The sequence below is a fragment of the Lepidochelys kempii genome, chromosome 2 (assembly GCF_965140285.1).
Source record: "Lepidochelys kempii isolate rLepKem1 chromosome 2, rLepKem1.hap1, whole genome shotgun sequence".
NCBI classification, from domain to species: Eukaryota; Metazoa; Chordata; order Testudines; family Cheloniidae; genus Lepidochelys; species Lepidochelys kempii.
The window spans coordinates 230,492,036-230,513,602 of NC_136381.1; the positions used below are offsets into that span (position 1 = coordinate 230,492,036).

At 42.8% G+C, this 21,567-nt stretch overlaps 1 protein-coding gene across 9 annotated transcripts in view; it reads left to right on the forward strand.

Moving 5' to 3' along the window:
- The window catches only part of STAM (signal transducing adaptor molecule), an 81,542-nt gene that overhangs the window by 35,807 nt on the left and 24,168 nt on the right, over positions 1-21,567 (forward strand). For 5 of the 9 annotated variants that reach the window (XM_073334140.2, XM_073334143.1, XM_073334141.1 and 2 more), the window contains 4 exons: positions 13,520-13,595; positions 13,686-13,781; positions 14,886-15,032; positions 15,401-15,491. In XM_073334140.2, coding sequence (XP_073190241.1) covers positions 13,520-13,595; positions 13,686-13,781; positions 14,886-15,032; positions 15,401-15,491 — 410 coding nt within the window. Of the gene's footprint in view, positions 1-7,204; positions 11,452-12,794; positions 12,914-13,519; positions 13,782-14,885; positions 15,033-15,400; positions 15,492-21,567 lie in introns of those variants that run through there. The other 4 variants (XM_073334146.1, XM_073334144.1, XM_073334139.2 and 1 more) reach the window with 4 other exon arrangements.

The following is a 21,567-nucleotide window of genomic DNA, read 5'->3' on the forward strand; positions in this document are numbered from 1 at the left end:
AAGCAGCTGCCCATACTGCTTTGTATTCCTGACTTTCTCTTTTGGTGAATACGTGATTCAAGAGGTGTATTAGACTCTCTTTTTCTGTAATGACAACAATAATATTGCAGGAGGTACAGAAGAGCTTAACTCTATCACTATGTAAGATTCTTTGATAAATACTGCTTTTGTGTGATCATCTGCAGACACCGTTTTAACTTTTTTGGATGCATCATTCTGTTGTTGTCAGTGAGCAGTGTTTCCCACCTAGATTGCCTTTTCAGATTTCTGTAGTGCACCTCTGCTGCGCATGTGCGTAACACTGTTCTTCCACACATGGGTGCAACACTGTAAGCTAAAGGTCATTTTTCATATTAAATACTTTATTACAGACATTTTTTCCTTTTTAAAAAAAAATTGAAAATCATGGTTTTGGGGTATCTTCATGATTTCTGTGCCCTCCATGAACTCATGATTTATATAGGGCCCTAATCATAATAAATTCCAGATAAATAGATTTTGTACCTGGGCTGGCAAACTAATGACAATTTTTCAGAGTTGGCCAACTCTTAATTGCCATCTCTCTAAATATTTGTCCTTGTAATGTTACTTTCTTGGGTCTACATACATCTTAACTTTAATGTTAATAACAGTTGTTATTAAAAGTTACCTATGCCTTTTCTCAGTTACATTGAAGCTTAACAAATTAATGTGTAATGATTGTATGGACAACATTTATTCCAAAATGTGTGTATGTTTGTATTGCAATAACAATACAATAGGGCAGAAAAGTTTGACTTTGTTTATCTTATACTGATATATACTCAATCTGTTTTATGAAGACATGTACTCAGTAAAATAGCCATACTGTGTAGCAGCCTTTTCTATAATTAGTAGTACTACATATGAGAGAGAGGTTTATGTAAAACATGGACACAGCCAAATATAGTTTAGCCAAGCAGTAGTGTAACTTATACCAGAGTTTCATTTTAGTTGTCAGATATCTATGCACATTGTAAAACTATTTTAGGTGTTAGAGGGGAAAAAAACGCACTGTAAAGTCATTTGAGAAGAAAGAAAAAAGCAATTTTGTATTAAGGGAACACAGCTAAGATTTGTTCAATGGAATATTCAAAAATTGTATGAGGGATGATACTTTTTCCAACCCCATTCTTTCAGATAGAAACCCACTTAGTTGTATAACAGGCCCACAGCATATGTTTGAAAATTCCAATGGAACTGCAGCATTTTCTCTTAACTTCAGTTTCTACATTATTGATACCTGCTACGATGGAAGTAAAACCTTTAAAATGTAAGGTCTGTGTTCAGATATCTCATCTGTTTGAAACTCAGACCTGGAAGGTATAGCCATTGTTTAGCAGTTGTTGCTGATTCACATCTTTTCTTCATACAAATGGGGTAGGACTAGAATGGGATCTGTTTGAGAGGAAGATAATTAAAGCACTATGAAAAATGTGTTTAAGTGACTGAGTGATGAGTGGTGTTAGAAGTGCAGGAGAAATAGACTGTTGCATATTAAACTGTTTTAAAATCTGACAAGAAATTACCCGAAATTACTAAACAAGCATTAATTACAACTGTAGCTGTTCTTATATAGTGTACTACTTACTGTATTTTATTATTAGGGCCCTCCCAAATTCACGGTCCATTTTGGTCAATTTCACAGTCGTAGGATTTTTAAAATAGTAAATTTCATGATTTCAGCTATTTAAATCTGAAATTTCACAGCGTTGTTAACTGTAGGAGTCCTGACTCAAAAAGGATTTGCGGGGGGTGCTTAGTCAAAGGTTATTGTAGGAGGGGTTACGGTACTGCTACCCTTTCTTTTGCGCTGCTGCTGGCGGCAGCGCTGCCTTCAGAGCTGGGCAGCTGGAGAGTGGCGGCTGCTGGCCAGGAGCCCAACTCTGAAGACAGAGCTGCCACTAGCAGCAGCAGCGCAGAAGTAAGGGTTCCAATACCATGACCCCTAAAATAACCTTGCAACTCCCTTTTGGATCAGGACCTCCAATTTGAGAAAAGCTGGTCTCCCCCATGAAATCTGTATAGTATAGGGTAAAAGCACACAAAAGACCAGATTTCACGGTCTGTGACACATTTTTCATGGCTGTGAATTTGGTGGGACCCTATTTATGATACAGGCACAGTGCTTAAAGTGGTATGAAAAGTGTGTATGGGAGTGTGTGTGTGTGTGCCTGGCATCACCCCCATATCAGCCCGTACCCCTGCTCAACAATTCTGGCCTCCAAGTCAGTGCTGCCCACAATCCCCCATCCAGGCCCTGGGGTGGTGCAGTGGGTTCCCCTTCTCTTCCATGCTGGGGGAGGAGCAGCTGCAGGAGTTCTTAACTCCCTCTGCTCCTTTACAAGCCTGGTGCTGCTGAGGGGAAGAGGTGAGGAGGAGCAGAGGAGTCAACTCATTGGTCACAGGGCAGGAGGGGGGGAGTGGAGCTGAGCTGCTGCGCTCTTCTTCTTCAAGTACTTGCACATGTCCATTCCAATGTAGGTGTGTGCTTGCCCCAAGCACAGCTGCCAGAATTTTTTTCCCTCGGTGCTGTCTGTTGGGTCAGCTCTGGTGCCCCCTGGAGTCGCGTGCTCCTAGTGCCAGTATGTATAAACAGTCCTGCTGATGCGTACCGTCTCACTTCCTTCTTACCGCCTGTGATGGTCGCTGGCAGTACTTTGTCTTTGCAATTCTGCAAGTACTCTCCCAGTGGACTTTTCTCTTTTTATTGTATGTAGTTAACTTTTACATAATAGTTAAGTTTTCTGTTAGTAGTTCTCCATTTAGCAGAGTTCATCTCTGCTCCGATGCCGGGGCATACCCCGGTCTCGGGTTTTAAGCCTTATGACTGGTGTCACAAGTCTATGCCTGTGAGCGACCCCCATTCCAGCTGGCTTAAGTGCCTGGGGGAAGCTCATGTTTGGGAGCACCGTAAGATCTATAAGGACTTCAGGCCCCTCACCAGAAAAGACAGGGATACTACATTGGAGTTCATCCTAATGGAGGCAGTACTAATACCTTCCTCGGAGCCTGGTCACTCAGACTCTGCACCAAATATTTCAGCTTCGGTGAGGAGCGCCCTGATGGCTGTTTGGAATCCTCGGCGCCGTTCCTCATCACCGGTACTGAGGACCAAAACTTTGTCCACCTCACGAGTATCTCAGCATCATCTCCAGTGCCTAGGAAAAAGCAGAGGAAGACTGACAAAGGACACTCCCCGATCCTGAGGTTGACAGGGCATGGAGAGACTAGCAGAGTGTGACCTGCGTCGGACTACTCCATAGCCCTGGTGATCTGTGCAGCGCCGTTGACTCTGGCCCCAGAGAGGGTACCACTGAGTCCGGCACCGATGGACTTGCCAATGCAAGAGAGCCACCAGAGGTACCAATGCTTTGGCATTACCATCTATTCCAGAGGCGTTTGCCACACCAAGAGACATCCTCTCAATGCTGGTCCCAGCATCCCTGGCTGTGTAGGAGCCTGCAGATTCCTTGCTGGTGGGGAGAACCTCTGTGGTGCCAAGACCCCTTGTGCCTTCCAAGGGGAAACCTGCTATGATGGTCCAATACCAATCTTCTTCCTCTCTGCACTGATCACCGGCACCGGTGAGCACCACTCCTCCCAAGTCTTCTGACAGGGAGTCTTTGGAGTCTGATTCAGAGGCAGAGTCATATACCTCACGCAGAAGCTGGTACCATCACTCCAGCCTGCACTATCCTACTATGGACCTGGCCCAGGGAATCCCACCCACGGCATAACCCCTGGGGCAATGGCAGATGCCAGTACAGTGGCACTTCTGGAACCCCTGGGCTTTTCCACTGATGCAGGGGCCCCAATCTGGAAGGTCGGACTCTGTGGCATCTGAGGCCAGAGCTCTGCCTCCATTCCGATCCAATCTACATCCTGGCTTTGGTACTGAAGTCTGTACCGAATACCCAGAGCCAGCTCCGCGAGACCCGTCTGGTGTTGAGGTAGAAATACAGTGCCCCCTACTGATACAGACTTCCTCTTCTGATTGAGGCAATGGCAGGAATGGACATAGTGCCCTCTCAGGATGACTATAGGGTTCATCAAGAGCTCCTTAAGAGAGTGGCTAAAAACCTGGGCATCCAGGTGGAGGAGGTCTGGGAATCCTCCTATGTCTTAGTGGACATCATAACATCAACGGGCCCATGAAGACTAGCACTGCCCTTAATGAAGGCATTATGGATGCCATAGAGGCATTGTGGCAGACCCCAGTGTCCCTTCAGTGGATGGCAAAGAAAACTGAAAAGAAATACTTTGTTCCAGGTCTAAGGGATATGAATGTTTGTATACAACCCCCACCCCGGGCTCTTTGGTGGTGTCAGCAGCCAACAGGCAGGAGCAACAGGGGCTACAAGGGGCAACCCCCAAGGCCGAGGATGCCAAAAAGTTAGACCTTTTCGACAGGCAGCCTACAGCTCAGGATCCCGAACCAACAAGTGCTCCTGAGCAGATACAATTTTAATTCCTGGGACTCCATGCTGAAGTTTAAGGAACTGTTGTCCCTGGAGTCCAGATGAGAGTTTGCATCTCTCCTGGAGGAAGGGAAGTCCGTGGCAAAGGTGTCCCAACAAGCGGCCTTGGATGCGGTGGACGCGGCAGCGCAATCTATGTGCCCCGCAGTAGCAATGCGCAGAAGCTCATGGCTTCAATCCTTCAGCCTACCACACAAGGTCCAACAGACTTTGCCCTTTTGAGGGCATGTCGCTCTTTTCCAAGCAAACAGACTCTAGGCTGCACAGTGTAAAGGACTCCAGGGCTACCTTGAAGTCCCGATGCGTCTAAACACTGGTGCCCATGAGGAAGCATTATAAACTTCAACTGGCCTCTTGATTTTTCTCACCGCCTGCCAGGCAGGACTCTCACAGGAAGAGGAGCAGGGGCTTTAGTAGAAGATCTCCAGAATCCTCTTCCATGTCTGTCTACTCCCCCCAAACACTGGGGGGGGGGTTAGGAGGGTCCAAGCAGGCCTTTTGATGGGATGCTTGGGGATGACATACCAGGACAGGACTCTGATCCAACCTACTCTGTATTTGCAAATCATTTCTCCCATTTCTGTCAGGCTTGAGCCCATATTATGACAGACCGCTGGGTGTTAAGCTCGATAGCAGTAGGACATACCCTTCAATTCAGTTCTTCCCCCCCTTCCCAGCCTCCCTCTCTGTCCCTCTTCAGGAACCCTTCTCACAAGAAAATTCTAGCCCAAGAGTTGTAGTCGCTCCCAAGGTTGGGAGCCGTGGAAGAGTTCCACCTGAGTTGAGGGGCCAAGGGTTCTACTCCTGATATTTCCTAATCCTGAAAGCCATTGGTGGTCTCAGACTTCTTCTGGACCTCCAAAACCTCAACAGATACATGAAAAAGCTAAAGTTCTGCGTGGTCTCCTTGGCTTCCATCATCTCCTACCTCCAGGGGACTGTTATGCAGCCCTCGATTTGAAGGAAGCTTACTTCCATTTTTCAGTTTTATTTCACAGAAGATTCCTCAGATTCATGGTGAACCACATACAATACCAATTCACAATTCTATCTTTTGGCCTGTCAGCAGCCCTTGGGTGTTCACGAAGTGCCTGGCGGTCGTTGCAGTGTTCTTGAGGAGGCAGGGGATTCAGCTTTACCCTTACCTCGATAACTGGCCTGAGACTTCCTCCGAGCAGGGTGATTCCAGGCAATAGTGATGCTTATAGAGAGCCTCAGAGATCATCCCATCACGACAGCAAGAAACTGCTTGAAGCTCGTGGGCCCCATGGCCTCATGCATCTGTGTGGTGCAGCATGCAAGACTTGGACTCCAACCTCTCCAATCATAGCTGGCGTTGGTATACTTGCTAAGCCAATACCATTTGGACACAGTGATCACAGTTCCCCTGTCAGTGCTTTCCTCCCTCAACTGGTGGCTAGACCTCCTGATCTGTGCATGCAGGAGTCCTGTTCTCAAGGCTCCAACCATCAGTATCTCTCATTACAGAAGCTTCAGCGAGGGGCTGGTGTGCTCACTTGGATTCCCTCGGAATGCAGGGTCTCTGGTCTCAGGAAGAGTGCTCCCTGCATCATCAACGTCAGGGAGCTTAGGACGGTGCACTTGGCTTCCCAGGCATGCCAGCCTCAGGTGGCAGGCAAGAATGTGTCAATTCTCACAGACAACACAACGGCGATGTTTTTTATGAACAGGCAGGGAGGAGCACGTTCCTCTCCCCTATGTCAAGAAGCGCCACGCTTGCGGGAATTTTGCATAGTCCGTTCAATCCACTTCAAGGCCTCCTATCTGCCAGGATTGCAGAACAGTCTAGCGGATCACCTCAGCAGATCCTTCTACAACCACCACGAGTGATTCATTCACCCAGATGTCATGAAAACCATTTTCCAAGGTGGGAAACACCCAAGATATACTTGTTCGCGACAAAGCACAACAAGAAGCGTCTGCAGTTCTCCTCCCTCCTGGGCCACAGCCCCTAGATCTGTCGTAGATGCCTTCCTCCTCTCTTGGATAGTTCATCTCTTCTATGTGTTTCCTCCTATTCCTCTCATACCCAGGGTCTTGCTGAGAATCAGAAGAGACAAAGCGTGAGTCATCCTGGTAGCCCCTGCCTGGCCCCGCCAGTATTGGTTCACCACACTTCTAGGCCTCTCGGTGGATGCCAATCCTTCTGCCTCTGCATCCAGACCTGATCTCGCAGGACCACGGCTGCCTGCATCACCTGATCCTCAAGTCCTTCCATCTGATGGCCTGGAAACTCTGTGGCTGAACCCCACAGAGCTAGCAGGCTCGGACCAGGTCCATGAGAACATAAGAATGGCCATACTGGGTCAGACCAAAGGTCCATCCACCCCAGTATCCTGTCTGCCGACAGTGGCCAATGCCAGGTGCCGCAGAGGGAGTGAACCTAACAGTTAATGACCAAATGATCTCTCTCCTGCCATCCATCTCCACTCTCTGACAAACAGAGGCTAGGGACACCATTCCTTACCCATCCTGGCTAATAGCCAGGAATGGACTTAACCTCCATGAATTTACGCAGTTCTCTTTTAAACCCTGTTATAGTCCTAGCCTTCACAACCTCCTCAGGCAAGGAGTTCCACAGGTTGACTGTGCCCTGTGTGAAGAACTTCCTTTTATTTGTTTTAAACCTGCTGCCTGTTCATTTCATTTGGTGGTCCCTAGTTCTTCTATTATGGGAACAAGTAAATAACTATTCCTTATTCACTTTCTCCACACCACTCATGATTTTATATACCTCTATCATATCCCCCCTTTTCCAAGCTGAAAAGTCCTAGTCTCTTTAATCTCTCCTCATATGGGACCCGTTCCAGCCCCCTAATCATTTTAGTTGCCCTTCTCTGAACCTTTTCTAATGCCAGTATATCCTTTTTGAGATGAGGAGACGACATCTGTACGCAGTATTCAAGATGTGGGTGTACCATGGATTTACATAAGGGCAATAAGATATTCTCCGTCTTATTCTCTATCCCCTTTTTAATGATTCCTAACATCCTGTTTGCTTTTTTGACTGCTGCTGCACACTGCATGGACGTCTTCAGAGAATTATCCATGATGACTCCAAGATCTCTTTCCTGATTAGTTGTAGCTAAATTAGCCCCCATCATATTGTATGTATAGTTGGGCTTATTTTTTCCAATGTGCATTGCTTTACATTTATCCACATTAAATTTCATTTGCCATTTTTGTTGCCCAATCACTTAGTTTTGTGAGATCTTTTTGAAGTTCTTCACAGTCTGCTTTGGTCTTAACTATTTTGAGCAATTTAGTATCTCCTGCAAATTTTGCCACCTCACTGTTTACCCCTTTCTCCAGATCATTTATGAATAAGTTGAATAGGATTGGTCCTCGGACTGACCCTTGGGGAACACCACTAGTTACCCTCTCCATTCTGAAAATTTACCATTTATTCCTACCCTTTGTTCCCTGTTTTTTAACTAGTTCTCAGTCCATGAAAGGATCTTCCCTCTTATCCCATGACAACTTAATTTACTTAAGAGCCTTTGGTGAGGGACCTTGTCAAAGGCTTTCTGGAAATCTAAGTACACTATGTCCACTGGATCCCGCTTGTCCACATGTTTGTTGACCCCTTCAGAGAACTCTAATAGATTAGTAAGACATGATTTCCCTTTACAGAAATTATGTTGACTTTTGCGCAACAATTTATGTTCTTCCATGTGTCTGACAATTTTATTCTTTACTATTGTTTCCACTAATTTGCCCGGTACTGACGTTCGACTTACTGGTCTGTAATTGCCGGGATCACCTCTCGCTCCCTTTTTAAATATTGGCATTATATTAGCTATCTTCCAGTCACTGGGTACAGAAACTGATTTAAAGGACGGGTTGCAAATCATAGTTAATAGTTCTGCAATTTCACATTTGAGTTCTTTCAGAACTCTTGGGTGAATGCCATCTGGTCCCGGTGACTTGTTACTGTTATGTTTATCAATTAATTCCAAAACCTCCTCTAATGACACTTCAATCTGTGTCAATTCCTCAGATTCGTCACCTACAAAGGACGGTTCAGGTTTGGGAATCTCCCTAACATCCTCAGCTGTGAAGACTGAAGCAAAGAATTCATTTAGTTTCTCCACAATGACTTCATTTAGTTTCTCGTCTTTAAGTGCTCCTTTTGTATTTGGATCGTACAGGGGCCCCTTAGCCAGCTTCCTGCTTCTGGTGTACTTAAAAAACGTTTTGTTATTACCTTTTGAGTTTTTGACTAGCTGTTCTTCAAACTCCTTTTTGGCTTTTCTTCTTACATTTTTACAATTAATTTGGCAGTGTTTATGCTCCTTTCTATTTACCTCACTAGGATTTGATGTCCACTTTTTAAAAGATGCCTTTTTATCTCTCACTGCTTCTTTTACATGGTTGTTAAGCCACGGTGGCTCTTTTTTAGTTCTTTTACTGTGTTTTTTTAATTTGGGGTATACATGCAAGTTGGGCCTCTGTTATGGTGTCTTTGAAAAGTGTCCATGCAGCTTGCAGGGATTTCACTCTAGTCACTGTACCTTTTAATTTCTGTTTAACTAACCTCCTCATTTGCACATAGTTCCCCTTTCTGAAATTAAATGCCACAGTGTTGGGCTGCTGAGGTGTTCTTCCCACCACAGGAATGTTAAATGTTATTATATTATGGTCACTATTTCAAAGCGGTCCTGTTATAGTTACCTCTTGGACCAGATCCTGCGCTCCACTCAGGACTAGATCGAGAGTTGCCTCTCCCCTTGTGGGTTCCTGTACCAGCTGCTCCAAGAAGCAGTCATTTAAAGTATCGAGAAATTGTGTGTCTGCATTTCGTCCTGAGGTGACATGTACCCAATCAATATGGGGATAATTGAAATCCCCCACTATTATTGAGTTCTTTATTTTGATAGCCTCTCTAATCTCCCTTAGCATTTCATAATCACTATCACTGTCCTGGTCAGGTGGTTGATAATAGATCCATACTGTTATATTCTTATTAGAGCATGCAATTATTATCCATAGAGATTCTGTGGAACATGTGGATTCATTTAAGATTTTTACTTCATTTGATTCTACATTTTCTTTCCCATATAGTGCCACTCTCCTCCCCCCGCGCCGCACAACCTGTTCTGTGCTTCCGATATATTTTGTACGCCGGAATGATTGGGTCCCATTGATTGTCCTCACTTCACCAGGTTTCTGTGATGCCTATTATATCAATATCCTCCTTTAACATGAGGCACTCTAGTTAACCCATCTTATTATTTAGACTTCTAGCATTTGTGTACAAGCACTTTAAAAACTTGTCACTGTTTATTTGTCTGCCCTTTTGTGATGTGTCAGATTCTTTTTTATGTGAACATTTCTTTCTGATCTGGCCCATACTTTATCCTCTTCCATCCTCTCCTCCTAACTAAAACCTAGATAATCTCTATCAATAGACTCTCCTCTAAGAGAAGTCTCTGTCCAATCCACGTGCTCCTCTGCAGCAATCAGCTTTCCCCCATCTCTTAGTTTAAAAACTGCTCTGCAACTTTTTTAATGTTAAGTGCCAGCAGTCTGGATCCACTTTGGTTAAGGTGGAGCCCATCCTTCCTGTATAGGCTCCTACTAGGGAGCAGGAAGCCATCCACCAGAGCTACTTACTTGGCAAAGTGGAAGAGGTTCTCTATCTGGTCCATGCAGAAGACAGTATCGCCTGCGCAATCGTCGATACTATTCATTTTGGACTACTTACTGCACCTGAAGCAACAAGGTCTAACTGTGGCATCTATTAGAGTCCATCTGGCCGCAATCTCAGCTTTTCACCCATGGGTTAATGGCTGATCTGTGTTCTTGAACATCATCTCTAATTGGATTCTTAAGGTTTGAGAGATTGTATGACAACCAATCTCTCCCTCGGACCTCAACCCTGGTATTATCAAAACTGACAGAACCCCCATTTGATCTGCTGGCAACATGCTCTCTCTTCTCAATGTGTCCTGGAGGGTGACCACCAGGCCATTACTTTTGCCAAAAGGGTCTCAGAGATCCATGCCCTAACATGAGAACTACCATACACAGTGTTCTTCAAGGACAAGGTTCAATTGTGTCCTTATCCAGCCTTCCTTCCGAAAGTGGTTTTGCAGTTCCATAGTAAACAGGCTATCTTCCTGATGGTCTTTTATCTGAAACCACATACCCACAGGGAAGAACAAAGCCTCCACTTGCTAGATATTAGACGTGCACTGGCCTTCTACATCAAGGACTAAACCATTTTGGAAAACTACTCAACTATTCATAGCCATTGCAGACAAGATGAAAGGTCTTCCTGTCTCAGCCCAGAGAATTTCATCATGGATCACATCCTGCATCCACATATGCTATGGCCTGGCAAAGGTTCCTGCTCCACCTGCCCTGACAGTACATTCCACAAAGGCCCGAGCATCTTGGGTAGCATTTGTAGCACAAGTTCCTATCCAGGACATTTGTAGATCGGCGATGTGGTTGTCAGTTCGCACTTTTGCTTCTCATTACACCATCACCCAACAGGCTAGGGACAGTGCTGGATTTGGTCAAGTGGTGTTGCAGTCAGCGTGTCAGTAGACTCTGAACTCTTCACTTGGACAACATCTTGGGAATCACCTACATTGGAATGGACATGTGCAAACACTCGAAGGAAAAATGGTTATTAACCTTTCCATAACTGTTGTTCTTCGAGGTGTGTTGCACATGTTCTTTCCAAGACCCACCCTCGTACCCCTCTTCGGAGTGAGCCTGAAAGAAGGAACTGAGGGGGCATGGGTCAGCAGGACCCTTTTATACTGGTGCTATGAGCGTGCAACTCCAGGGGGGACTAGAGCTGACCCAACAGATATCACTGAGGGGAAAATTTCTGGCATCTGTGCTTGGGGCGAGCATACGCATACATAGGAATGGACACGTGCAACACATCTTGAACAACAACAACAGTTATGGAAAGGTTAGTAACAGTTTTTTCCTCCTTCCTCTTTGGTGGAAATAGTATCAGCTCTTCAGGGGAGAGGGAGAGAGCTCTGCCTGTCTCTTGCAGCAGCCCGGATTGCTGTTGTTTCAGGAGGTGGGAAAATCAGCCAGTTTTCCCCAAGTGCTACTAAAAATGTGTGCCCCTCAGCAACCCAGTTCCCTTCTTGGAAATTTGATTTTACAGGTCTATGACCTGTATGTTTTATACACTTAAGAGTCCCCAAGAAAAAAGGTGATTTAAAGTGACTATAGATTTACTGAAAGGCTTACTCTTGTCAATAGTGAATGAATTCACTATTGCTTAAAAAGTATAGGGAACTATCTTCTTTGCTTTGTTGTAGGTATTAGTGATAGGTGTAAAAAAAGCTAAAGATATATAAAACAGAACCCTAAACATTCAAATCTTCTTTTCACTTTTTTTGGGAGTATGGAGGTGTGTTTATTATGGAGTACTAGTACCTTCACCACAACCAATTTCTTATACCAATAATATATATACAGTATATATTCCAAACCACTGCTCCTCTTTCCCCGGTTTCATAAAAACCAAGGCAATCCATCTCAAAATTCATATATCAGATGTCATGCCAGAGTAGAATTTTTCTCAGAAGTATGGGGCAAATTGAAGGCATGTGGGGGTTACAAATTGTATTCTTTACTTTTAAAGAACACTTTCTAAACCTCTTTTGGCTTGGAATATCTCCAACAGAGATGTGAATAGAAATTTCATCTTCATTTCTCCAAAATCCCTAACAAATAGAATATCCTAACATATGTTTTGAGTGGTTGCATATAAGAATTACAAAGACATGGTGTGAGAATCCAAAAACAGACATATATTCACTTAAAAATAATGTGCAATACATGATTATCTTTAGAAGTATATACAAGGTGTTTCTTTTAAGATGTGTTATAATATAATATACCAGTGTTATGCACACGAAGCCCTTGGGTACTGTGCAAAGCTTACATTGTGCAGATATGGATCACCATGTTAGGAAGAGTGGCCAGATTGGGACCTGTGGGGTGCAGATGAGTCTAGTCTGTCAAGAGTGTGCGGAAGAGTATTTGCCTTTTGAGGAGAGGTGGTAGAGAGTCTAATAGATGAAATGGGTGGAGAGGAGGCAAGCACAAATGAATGTGTGACCCTGTTTGGGAAAGAATTAAGGTCCGTTCCTGCAGTGTGTAACACTGCAGGACTCCTGTCTGCAGGAAACTCTGTCACTGAGCAATTCTCTTAAATTTTTAAAAAACAGACAAAACACTTGTAAGCGTTTTTAGGTTGGCTAATAAGATTTTTTTTTTCTTTCTGAAATATAGCTGTTAGCCTGGAAGTTCTAATTGTAGTTTCTATCTGAGACAAAAGCCATAAATGGACCAAATGAACAATTGCATTTGATCTGCAATATTCCATTCATATTACACCATGAAGTACCCAGGTACAGAATATGTAGCCAGCTATATAGTATCATCAGATTATAATAACAGTTTTTGTTCATCTTTCTGTTTTGTGTAGATGTACACAAAGAAAGCTATTCCAAACTAAAATTGGATATTGATGTGTTTCCTGCTCAGACAGAAAATCTGAATATGCAGAGACAAATTAGATCTTGCTCGAAATTGGTCTTCACAGAAATTGTGCCATGTGTTTTACACAGTATATGCAATAGACAATGTTTGCTACTTTATGAATGTTTTTTAAAAAACAGGAAGTTTTTTTTCATAAAGGTAGATGAACTATACAAAACTATAATTCAAAAGATAAAATAAATTTAGCCTAATGGGGAGCTCCTCCTAATTCAGAAATCTAACAATCTTTCATATAGAAATGTTTTGGAAGGTAGAACTGCTAAAGGTACAGTTCTTAAAATTGCAACATTGACAAAATGTTTTTTGTCCTTGAAGCTAACAAAAAATTATTTTCCTGATATTTATGTAAAGTTATTTATGTAAAGCTTGCGTTACTTCTGCCTTTTCCCTCAAAATGAGGTGTGGTTTATGGACTGTAATATTTCAAAGTTGTGATTTTCCCCCTTAATTATTAGGCCTAAGGATTGCCTTCGGTCTGTTATGAAGAGAGTGAACCATAAGGATCCTCATGTTGCTATGCAAGCACTGACAGTAGGTGGCCTTTTGCTTCCTTCCTTTTTCCTCCTGCAAAGCTATGTTGTACAAATGCATGGCTGTCTTTTAATTTCTTTTTCTCTTCAGCTTCTAGGAGCATGCGTATCAAACTGTGGTAAAATCTTTCATTTAGAAGTGTGTTCAAGAGATTTTGCTAGTGAAGTAAGCAACGTATTGAATAAGGTAATGTATTGTGTTCCTTTGTAGGATTTCATGATAGAATCTGAATTAGATGTGGGAAATACCTTTCTGAGAGGTGGAATGGAATCTGTGCTATTGGGGATTGTGTGGGGATGTGAATTTTAACGGAGATGTGAGGGATGGCTGAGGCTATAGTGAGTGAGGGTTGGTAAGGAAATGGTTGCTTGCCAGGTTGTGGTGGGAACAAAATGTGTGCATTAGAACTCTTTTTAAAAAAAAGATTAGAGGGACTTTATTTATGCATTTAGACTTCTATAGTAACTATGAGCGTGATTCTCTCTTTCTTTAGATACTTAAGATGACACATCTCATAGTAGTACATGTCTTTCTTGTGTATGTGAAACAGCAAATAGTAGGACTCCATTGCTAGATCTCTTAAAATTTTGACACAGAACTGAAAAATTGGTAAGAGATCAGTTACATTTGAATAAGTTCCTAAGGCTATGGCAGTGGTCGTCTTCTTCAACACTTAGCCAAATGGTCGGCCGTAGCAATCGTTCACCATTTGGTACGTTCTTGTGCGGATGCAGGGGGCTTGTTGGGCCGAAAGTCTAACGTTGAAACAGACTTGATGCACCCATGTACTAGGGGGGTCTTCCTCTGGGCCATCTCCACCCCTCAGTTGGTGGAATTTTAACTTGGATGTGGGATATGGCAATAACAAAATATGACCAGCACCTCCTTTTCAGTAACCTTGCATCTTTCCTTTCTCCTTACTCAAGCAGCAAGGAGTTTGTGTTATTCATAAGCCCCTATGCAAGTTGTACACCTTAAATGTTCTTAAAATACTATTTTAATGCTGATAGAGTCCTTACCAATTGTGATTATGTCACGGTTCTTCAGTATGCTCTTGTTATCAGACAACTTATAAGACAATACTAATGGTTAAACATTTGAAGAAACTTTCCACCTTAATTTTTCCTGTGTGCAGTAGAACAGCACCTTCGTCGGGATAGGAAATGAAGAGAATTAAGAGTGCATCAATTTGATTATTTTGTGTACTTCTTCAGATACTAAATTTAATTTAATAAGAAATTATTAGGAGCAGATTCCTAAATTATAGAACTTAACTTCTGCCGTTTCCAGGGTCATCCGAAAGTCTGTGAAAAACTAAAAGCCCTAATGGTGGAATGGACAGATGAATTCAAGAACGACCCACAGCTTAGTCTAATATCTGCCATGATAAAAAATCTTAAGGAGCAAGGAGTTACATTTCCAGCTGTTGGTTCACAGGTATAATTCATATAATAATATGCAAAAGCTTGTGAATTTAAGTGATGAATGAATTCCTGGAATTTCATACAAATTCTGTTTATCTTCGATGTCTACAGTTTTGTAGGTTTATGTTTAAAAGTTATGTAATGCATTTTAGAAACAAAATGTCAACTTATAGAAACGTTAAGAATGCCTCTGTTTTATTTGAATTTTATTTACAAAATTTGAATGCTCCTTTAAAGAACGCATGCTGTGATTTGCATTGTATTTTAAAATAAATGGCCTCAAGAAGTTTGGCTGAGACAATGACAGAACAAAATAGTGTGTTTAATGTACTGCCATAAAGGCCATTGTAATTAACTTTCACTTTTGTGGTGTTTGGCTAGGCTGCAGAACAAGCAAAAGCAAGCCCAGCTCTAGTAACCAAAGATCCTGGTACAGCAGTTAACAAAAAGGAAGAGGAAGATTTAGCAAAAGGTGACTATTTATTTTCTGATCTATATACTTTATGATATAGTTGTTAATATCTACTAAATATATACTGCTTAAGGGATAGCTTTGTTTTGCCTCTTTTCCTGTGTGTAGTAGTATATTTGTGAACTGCAGTGATGATTATTCAATTTTAAATATTTAAAAAACATGGAAAAGATTTTAAAAAAACCCTTTGTTTTACTTATAGGTATTAAAAATCCTTTTCTGCTTTTTACTTATAGGTATTTAAAAAAATCATTCTCTGCTTTTTGAATTATCCTCTGAAAAAGTGAAGTGACATTGTAATAGCCTGCTAGTCAAATGTGATCTCAAGGAGAGCTTCACTTTGAAAGACTTAGCGGAAATCCTTTACTTGGATTTCTCCCTCATTTGGGGGTAGATGAGGTACCTTAGTTGTCTGGAGTATCAAAATTTGATGGGATCAGCAATGCACACAGTGCAAGTGGTATGCAAAGCTGGCTTAAATTTCTTGCTTGCACTATCCCAATCATAGTGCTACTTTGTGCACTTCTCTTCACCATGCATTTAGAGCAGTCTAGAGGCTGCTCTAATTTACACTGGATGATAATTGCCATGATGGGCGCAAAAATCTAGTCCAGAATTGTGATAGTATAGTGGGGTCCTGACCAGCACCTCCTTTTCAGTAACCTTGCATCTTTCCTTTCTCCTTACTCAGGCAGCAAGGAGTTTGTGTTATTCAGTTGCCAGTTGTACACCTCAGCAGGATCATTCTTATGCTGGGCTGATCCTATCTGGGCCAATTATCAGTTTTTTAAACCAAAACATGCTAGCAGTGACAATACACCCAAAGATCTGGCCCTATATATTTTTAGCAAGAAGAATGGACTTTTGATTGAAGTCTGTAGCAGGATCTATTGACAAGTCACTATGGGTGTATCTACACTGCATTGTAAGCCCAGAGTTAGTGGCATTTGAGTCAGCAGACCTGTGTAAGAGAACCTGTGATTGAGCATCTATACTGTTTCTTAACTCTGTGCCAAGACTTTTCTGACCCAGGCTCAAACCTGGGGCTCTGGTGTCCACACTGCAGTGCACAGACAAACCGACTATATCCCGGAGTCCTGAGCTTCCTTCTGAAATATGGCTGTTCTAGCCTTTGGACCATTATGTGCTGAGGGAAAACTTTAGTGTCCATCCAGCACATTACAGGAATTTTGAACAGCTTGCCAACACATCCTGCCGAGCAGCCTTTTTTATCCGTGCATTCCCAGTGCCAGCAACATGGAGGCGACCACATTGTCATGCAGACCTGTGATGACGAGCAGTGGGTCCAAAACTTTCTCATGAAGAAAGCTACATTTCTGAAGCTTTGCGAGAAGCTAACCCCAACCCTCCAGCATAAAGAGAAACAACTGAGATCACCCTTGCCAGTCCAGAAGCGGGTTGCTATGACAGTCTGGAAGCTGACTATCCCAGATTGCTATAGGTCGGTTAACAATAAATTTGGTGTTGGAAAGTCGACTGTTGCTAAAGTGGTGGCAGAGGTTTCTGAGGCAATCAGGCGTGTGGTTTACTTCAGGGTGGCGGACATTAAAGATATTCCGGAAGTAATTGCGGTCTTTGAGAGAATGGGATTTCCTAACTGCTCTGGGGCAATTGATGGAACTCATGTGCCATAGTTTGTCCTCCTCAAGGAGCACATGAATACATAAATCATAAAGAGTGGTACTCCTCACGTACCACAGAGGTCAATTTATCAATGTCAACATGGGCTGTACTGGAAAAGGTCACAATGCCAGAGTTTTTCACTACTTTGGAGTCTACATTCATGGACAGACTGTGATACTATTCCCACCAAATGACATTGACATAAGCGGAGTTACTGTCCCCACCATTTTTCTGAAGGATCCCGTGTGTCCCCTTTTGCCTTGGCTTATGAAACTCCCGATTTCAGAGGCCCTGGCAAAAGAAGGTTTAATTACACTTTCAACAGGTGCAGAATGGTTGTTGAATGTGCTTTTCGCAGGTTGAAATTCTGTTAGAGATCTTTACAAACCCGTTTGGATGCCAATGACTGTGGCATGCTTTGGCCTTCACAATCTTTGTGAAGCCAGAGGTGAGCTATTTCCCTCTGAATGGACCTATGACAGCAAGGGGCTGCTGAATTGGTGCCTTCAGCCAGGAAGTGCCGCCACCTGCGGGAGCTGGTTGCATCTGGACAACAGAAATCAGGGGTGCTTTGTGTTCTTACATTATGGACTTGCGTGGCCCAGTGGAAGAGGGGGAATAGTACCTGTATGAATATGTTTGTAGGGGAAAAGTGGCTAATTTTTGCTGGATTGGGGGGGTTCAGTTCTTGGGAGGGGTTTTGGATTGGTTGTCATGCATTATAGTTATGAAAGACATGATGAATTGAAGGGAGGTAGCATGGGTTTATATATGAAATTTATTGTAATGTGAATTGCTGTACCTGGCTAAATAGAAGAATAGTGTTTGCTTACTAATATATAATTGCTCCTGAATGTTTTTTTTATCTTTATCATCTCAAATCGTGATTGTATCATGTGACACAGTGATAGCAATAAAATTTCTCGATGACATAAAAGGCTTTAGTTATAAACATGTATTAAAACACTACAACAGTCACCAGTTGCTTGGCAGGCCAGCTGATATTACAACAACCCAAAAAAAAGACCAGAAGAATCATTTTTTTTAAAGTGCCAGAAACGGTGCAAACCCAACACAGACCCTCTACTATTACATGTTCTCTGGCCCCACATTCTCCTTTTCCTTTCTTTTCCTGTGTTCCATTGATTTAGTCCCAGAGAGAGGTGGCAAAGGTATTCACAGGGAATGGGTTGAATAAGGAAGGCTTCATGGGATTCAGTTGCTCTGCCCAGCTGCCCATGGTACCTGACTGCATGGACTGCCCTGATATGAAGTTGTCCAAACTAGTGCTGGACTGTGGTTAACTTGCAGGGGGATCAGGCCATGGTGAGGGGGAGGCAGCAGGAGACAGTGCTCTTGCAGTCATGATAGAGATGACTTGCTGAAACAGTTCTCTGTTGAGCTCTGTCTTCCACTCTTAGCTGCTCTTCCTGTTCCAGGAACCGTTTTGCAATTGCCTGCTCCCTTGCTGAAACTTTGTCCTCCACCTGGGTGGTGAGCTTCAGTCTTCCCTCCTGCCTCTCAGCATACTGTTGCTCCAGTCTTGTGTCCCTCACCTTCGGGTACTGGACTTGCTGGTCTGCTGTGTCAAGAACTTAGACCATAACTTCATCACGAAATGCTTTCTTTTGAACAGTCCATGAAGGTGCTTTGCCCCAGAGATTGAGTTTTTGATGAACAGAAGGCAATAGAGGTTGAGGGCCCAGAAATAGGAACAGAAACAGGATTATTGTCTAATGTAGCTCAATGGAGGAGCATAGAATTAATTCTTGTGGAATCTCCATGAGACAAATGTTGTTTAAAACTGAACCAATATATTTCATGATCGGGATGCTTCAGTCTACATTCTCTGGACACAGCCTGGTTAATTGCAGTTACAGAAGTGCAGAGACAATTGTAAGTGTAAAATTACATCCTTTTCTGTTTTACTAGAATTGTGTAACTGCTTGGCTAGAGAGGGGGTGGAGTGGTGGCAGATAGTGCCCTTGGTGCAAAAGACTTTTTTTTTTTTTTTTTAAATGATTTCAGGCCTTTCACATTTTGGAGGACATAACTTTTCTTATGGTGCCATATTGCTAAAGGGAGATGTTATTCCAGGTAGTTGGTGGGAAACCTGCAGTGTATGCAGTAGAAATATTCCAACATATAGTGATTGAACAGCACATCTGTGAGTGCAGTGGGCTAGTCAGCTACTGAGGTGGCCCTTGGAAATATGCCCTTTCCTGCAATGTAACTGCATATCTGGAGTTCCAGCTTCAGGAAAAGTTTGCAGCTATCAATAATCAGGATGGGGTCAGAATCCATGAGAGAATTAACAGGATGCAGCATTAGTTCACACATGGTTTACCCTGTTGTTGCTGCATGCAGACTTCTACAACCTTCCTCTTCCCCATTCTCGGCACAGTTCTATGCAAAAAATGTCATCCTACTTGTACTTGGGAGAAATAATTTTGTGACCCACTGACAGCATGAACTATCTCTAACTGAAATGGACTAGATTTGGAAATAGAAGACAGTTTCTGAAAAACATACACACAGTTCACTCTTTCTAGATGGCTCCATAGATGGTTCAGTGATTTACAGAGTGGCAAATTTCAAGCTCTTACTACTGAAAGGAAAACATGAATGACCCTGGCAAACATCTGTGACATTACAGTTAAAAAACTGTTTAAAGCAGGTTTTTTTTACTGTTTTCAATTCCCGATTGCCATTTTGAACTCCATGTGATGGTGTGGGGGAGTGGAGGGAGGAAGGCGGCTTCCAAAGTGCTCTGAAACAATCTGCCATTAGTAGGTACATGCTGCCTGCCAGGGCTTCTCATAACTTGTGCATTGGTTCACAGAGCGGAAATCCCTTCCATTATTGTAGTAATAAACTTTTACTTGGAGTCAGAAACATAACAGGCTCTGGGGAGGCTTCGGTCTCTACCACCTTTTCTGCAGGCTCGCAGTGGGATGTTCCTCGGTGTGGGGGAGGATGAAAAAGCTGTTCTGAGTAGGGACCTAGAATTTGCTGTTAATCCCGTTCCACAGCCTTCTTTGTGATTGGTTTCATAAACAGAATCACCTGCTGCTGGCTCCCATCAGTCCCCATGCTGGATTCAGGGACCAGCAGGGCACCATTCTGGCTGACCAGATCGTCATGCACCATGGTTGACTCCTTGCTGGGTGCAGTGCCCAGCACTTGGTCAAACTCCTGATAAAACAGCCATGACATTGGTGAATTGCCCAAGATGTGGTTCTTGTCTCTCGTCTTCTCGTACTCACTCTTCATTCAGTCTCTTAAATGCTTTCTGCACTGATCACATGTCTGGAAAAATCTGCAAAGCTGCCAGCTTTTTAGCTCTTTGCTGGTACACATGGTTATTCCTGGTACTTTTGCTGAGGTCCACAGTTTTAGTGGCCTTGCACTAGAGAGTCACCAAAATCAGGCTATGCTTCTATGGCCATGAAGCAGCACAATTTACAAAAGGCTTGTTCTGTTCGGTATCCATTGCAAACTCAGGAGTCTGTTCGATGGTGTGCTTGCCGCTCAGTGATCAGAAGAGAATGGGTTAACGCTGACTCACTGAGCTGGTGTTGTATGTTAAGAAAGAGGGGATGGGGTGGCGTGGCTTCTGTTTTCAGTTGAGTCGATTAGAGATTGTTGAGATAGAGAGGACAGAGGAAGTCGGCCCTTGGAATTGTGGGATACTTCTGGAGGACTCCAGGACATGAGTCAAGCAAGGCTGCGTCTACACTGTAAAACAATAGTGTTCAAACTCTGAGTGTCCCATCTTGACTTGGGCTGGGACCCTGGGTCCGAGCCCTGGGTTAGCATAATTTCAGTGAAGATAGAAGGGGGGTTAGTCTTGAACCTGAATTTAAGCCTTGGTTTATGTTGCAATGTAGACATATGCTGTATGACTTAGCAGGTTAGCAATGGATATATAGATTCTTTGTATTAATTATATGTATAAAGTTTGTGCACTAGTAGTTGGTGGGCATTTCTGACCTTTGACAGATGACAGCTTCAAGGATTTTTGTATTATCAAATGTAACTTGTAACCATAAACTGTTAAAAGTGGATTTTTTACAATAGCAATGTTTTTTTTCCTTTTTAACACTTCAAGCAGCTTTTAGTAAGAATTTAAATTACATTTGCATATGTCCAAAGAAAAATATTCATTGAGTTGCAAATGTTTGGATCAAACCCACAGGTACATAAACCTATGGGAAAAACTTCCCCTGACTTCTTTGGACCGGGGGCGTTTATGTTAAAGTATTAAGTACTGATCCTGTTCCCACTGAATGCTATAGTAAAGCTCTCATTGACTTCACCTCAAGCAAGATTTTAAGATGATGAAAGTTAGTATTTTTGCTCAGTGTAGTTATTTCTAAACGAAGGGAAGAAATTGTGTATTGTGCAACAAATGCAGAATTATATTACAAAA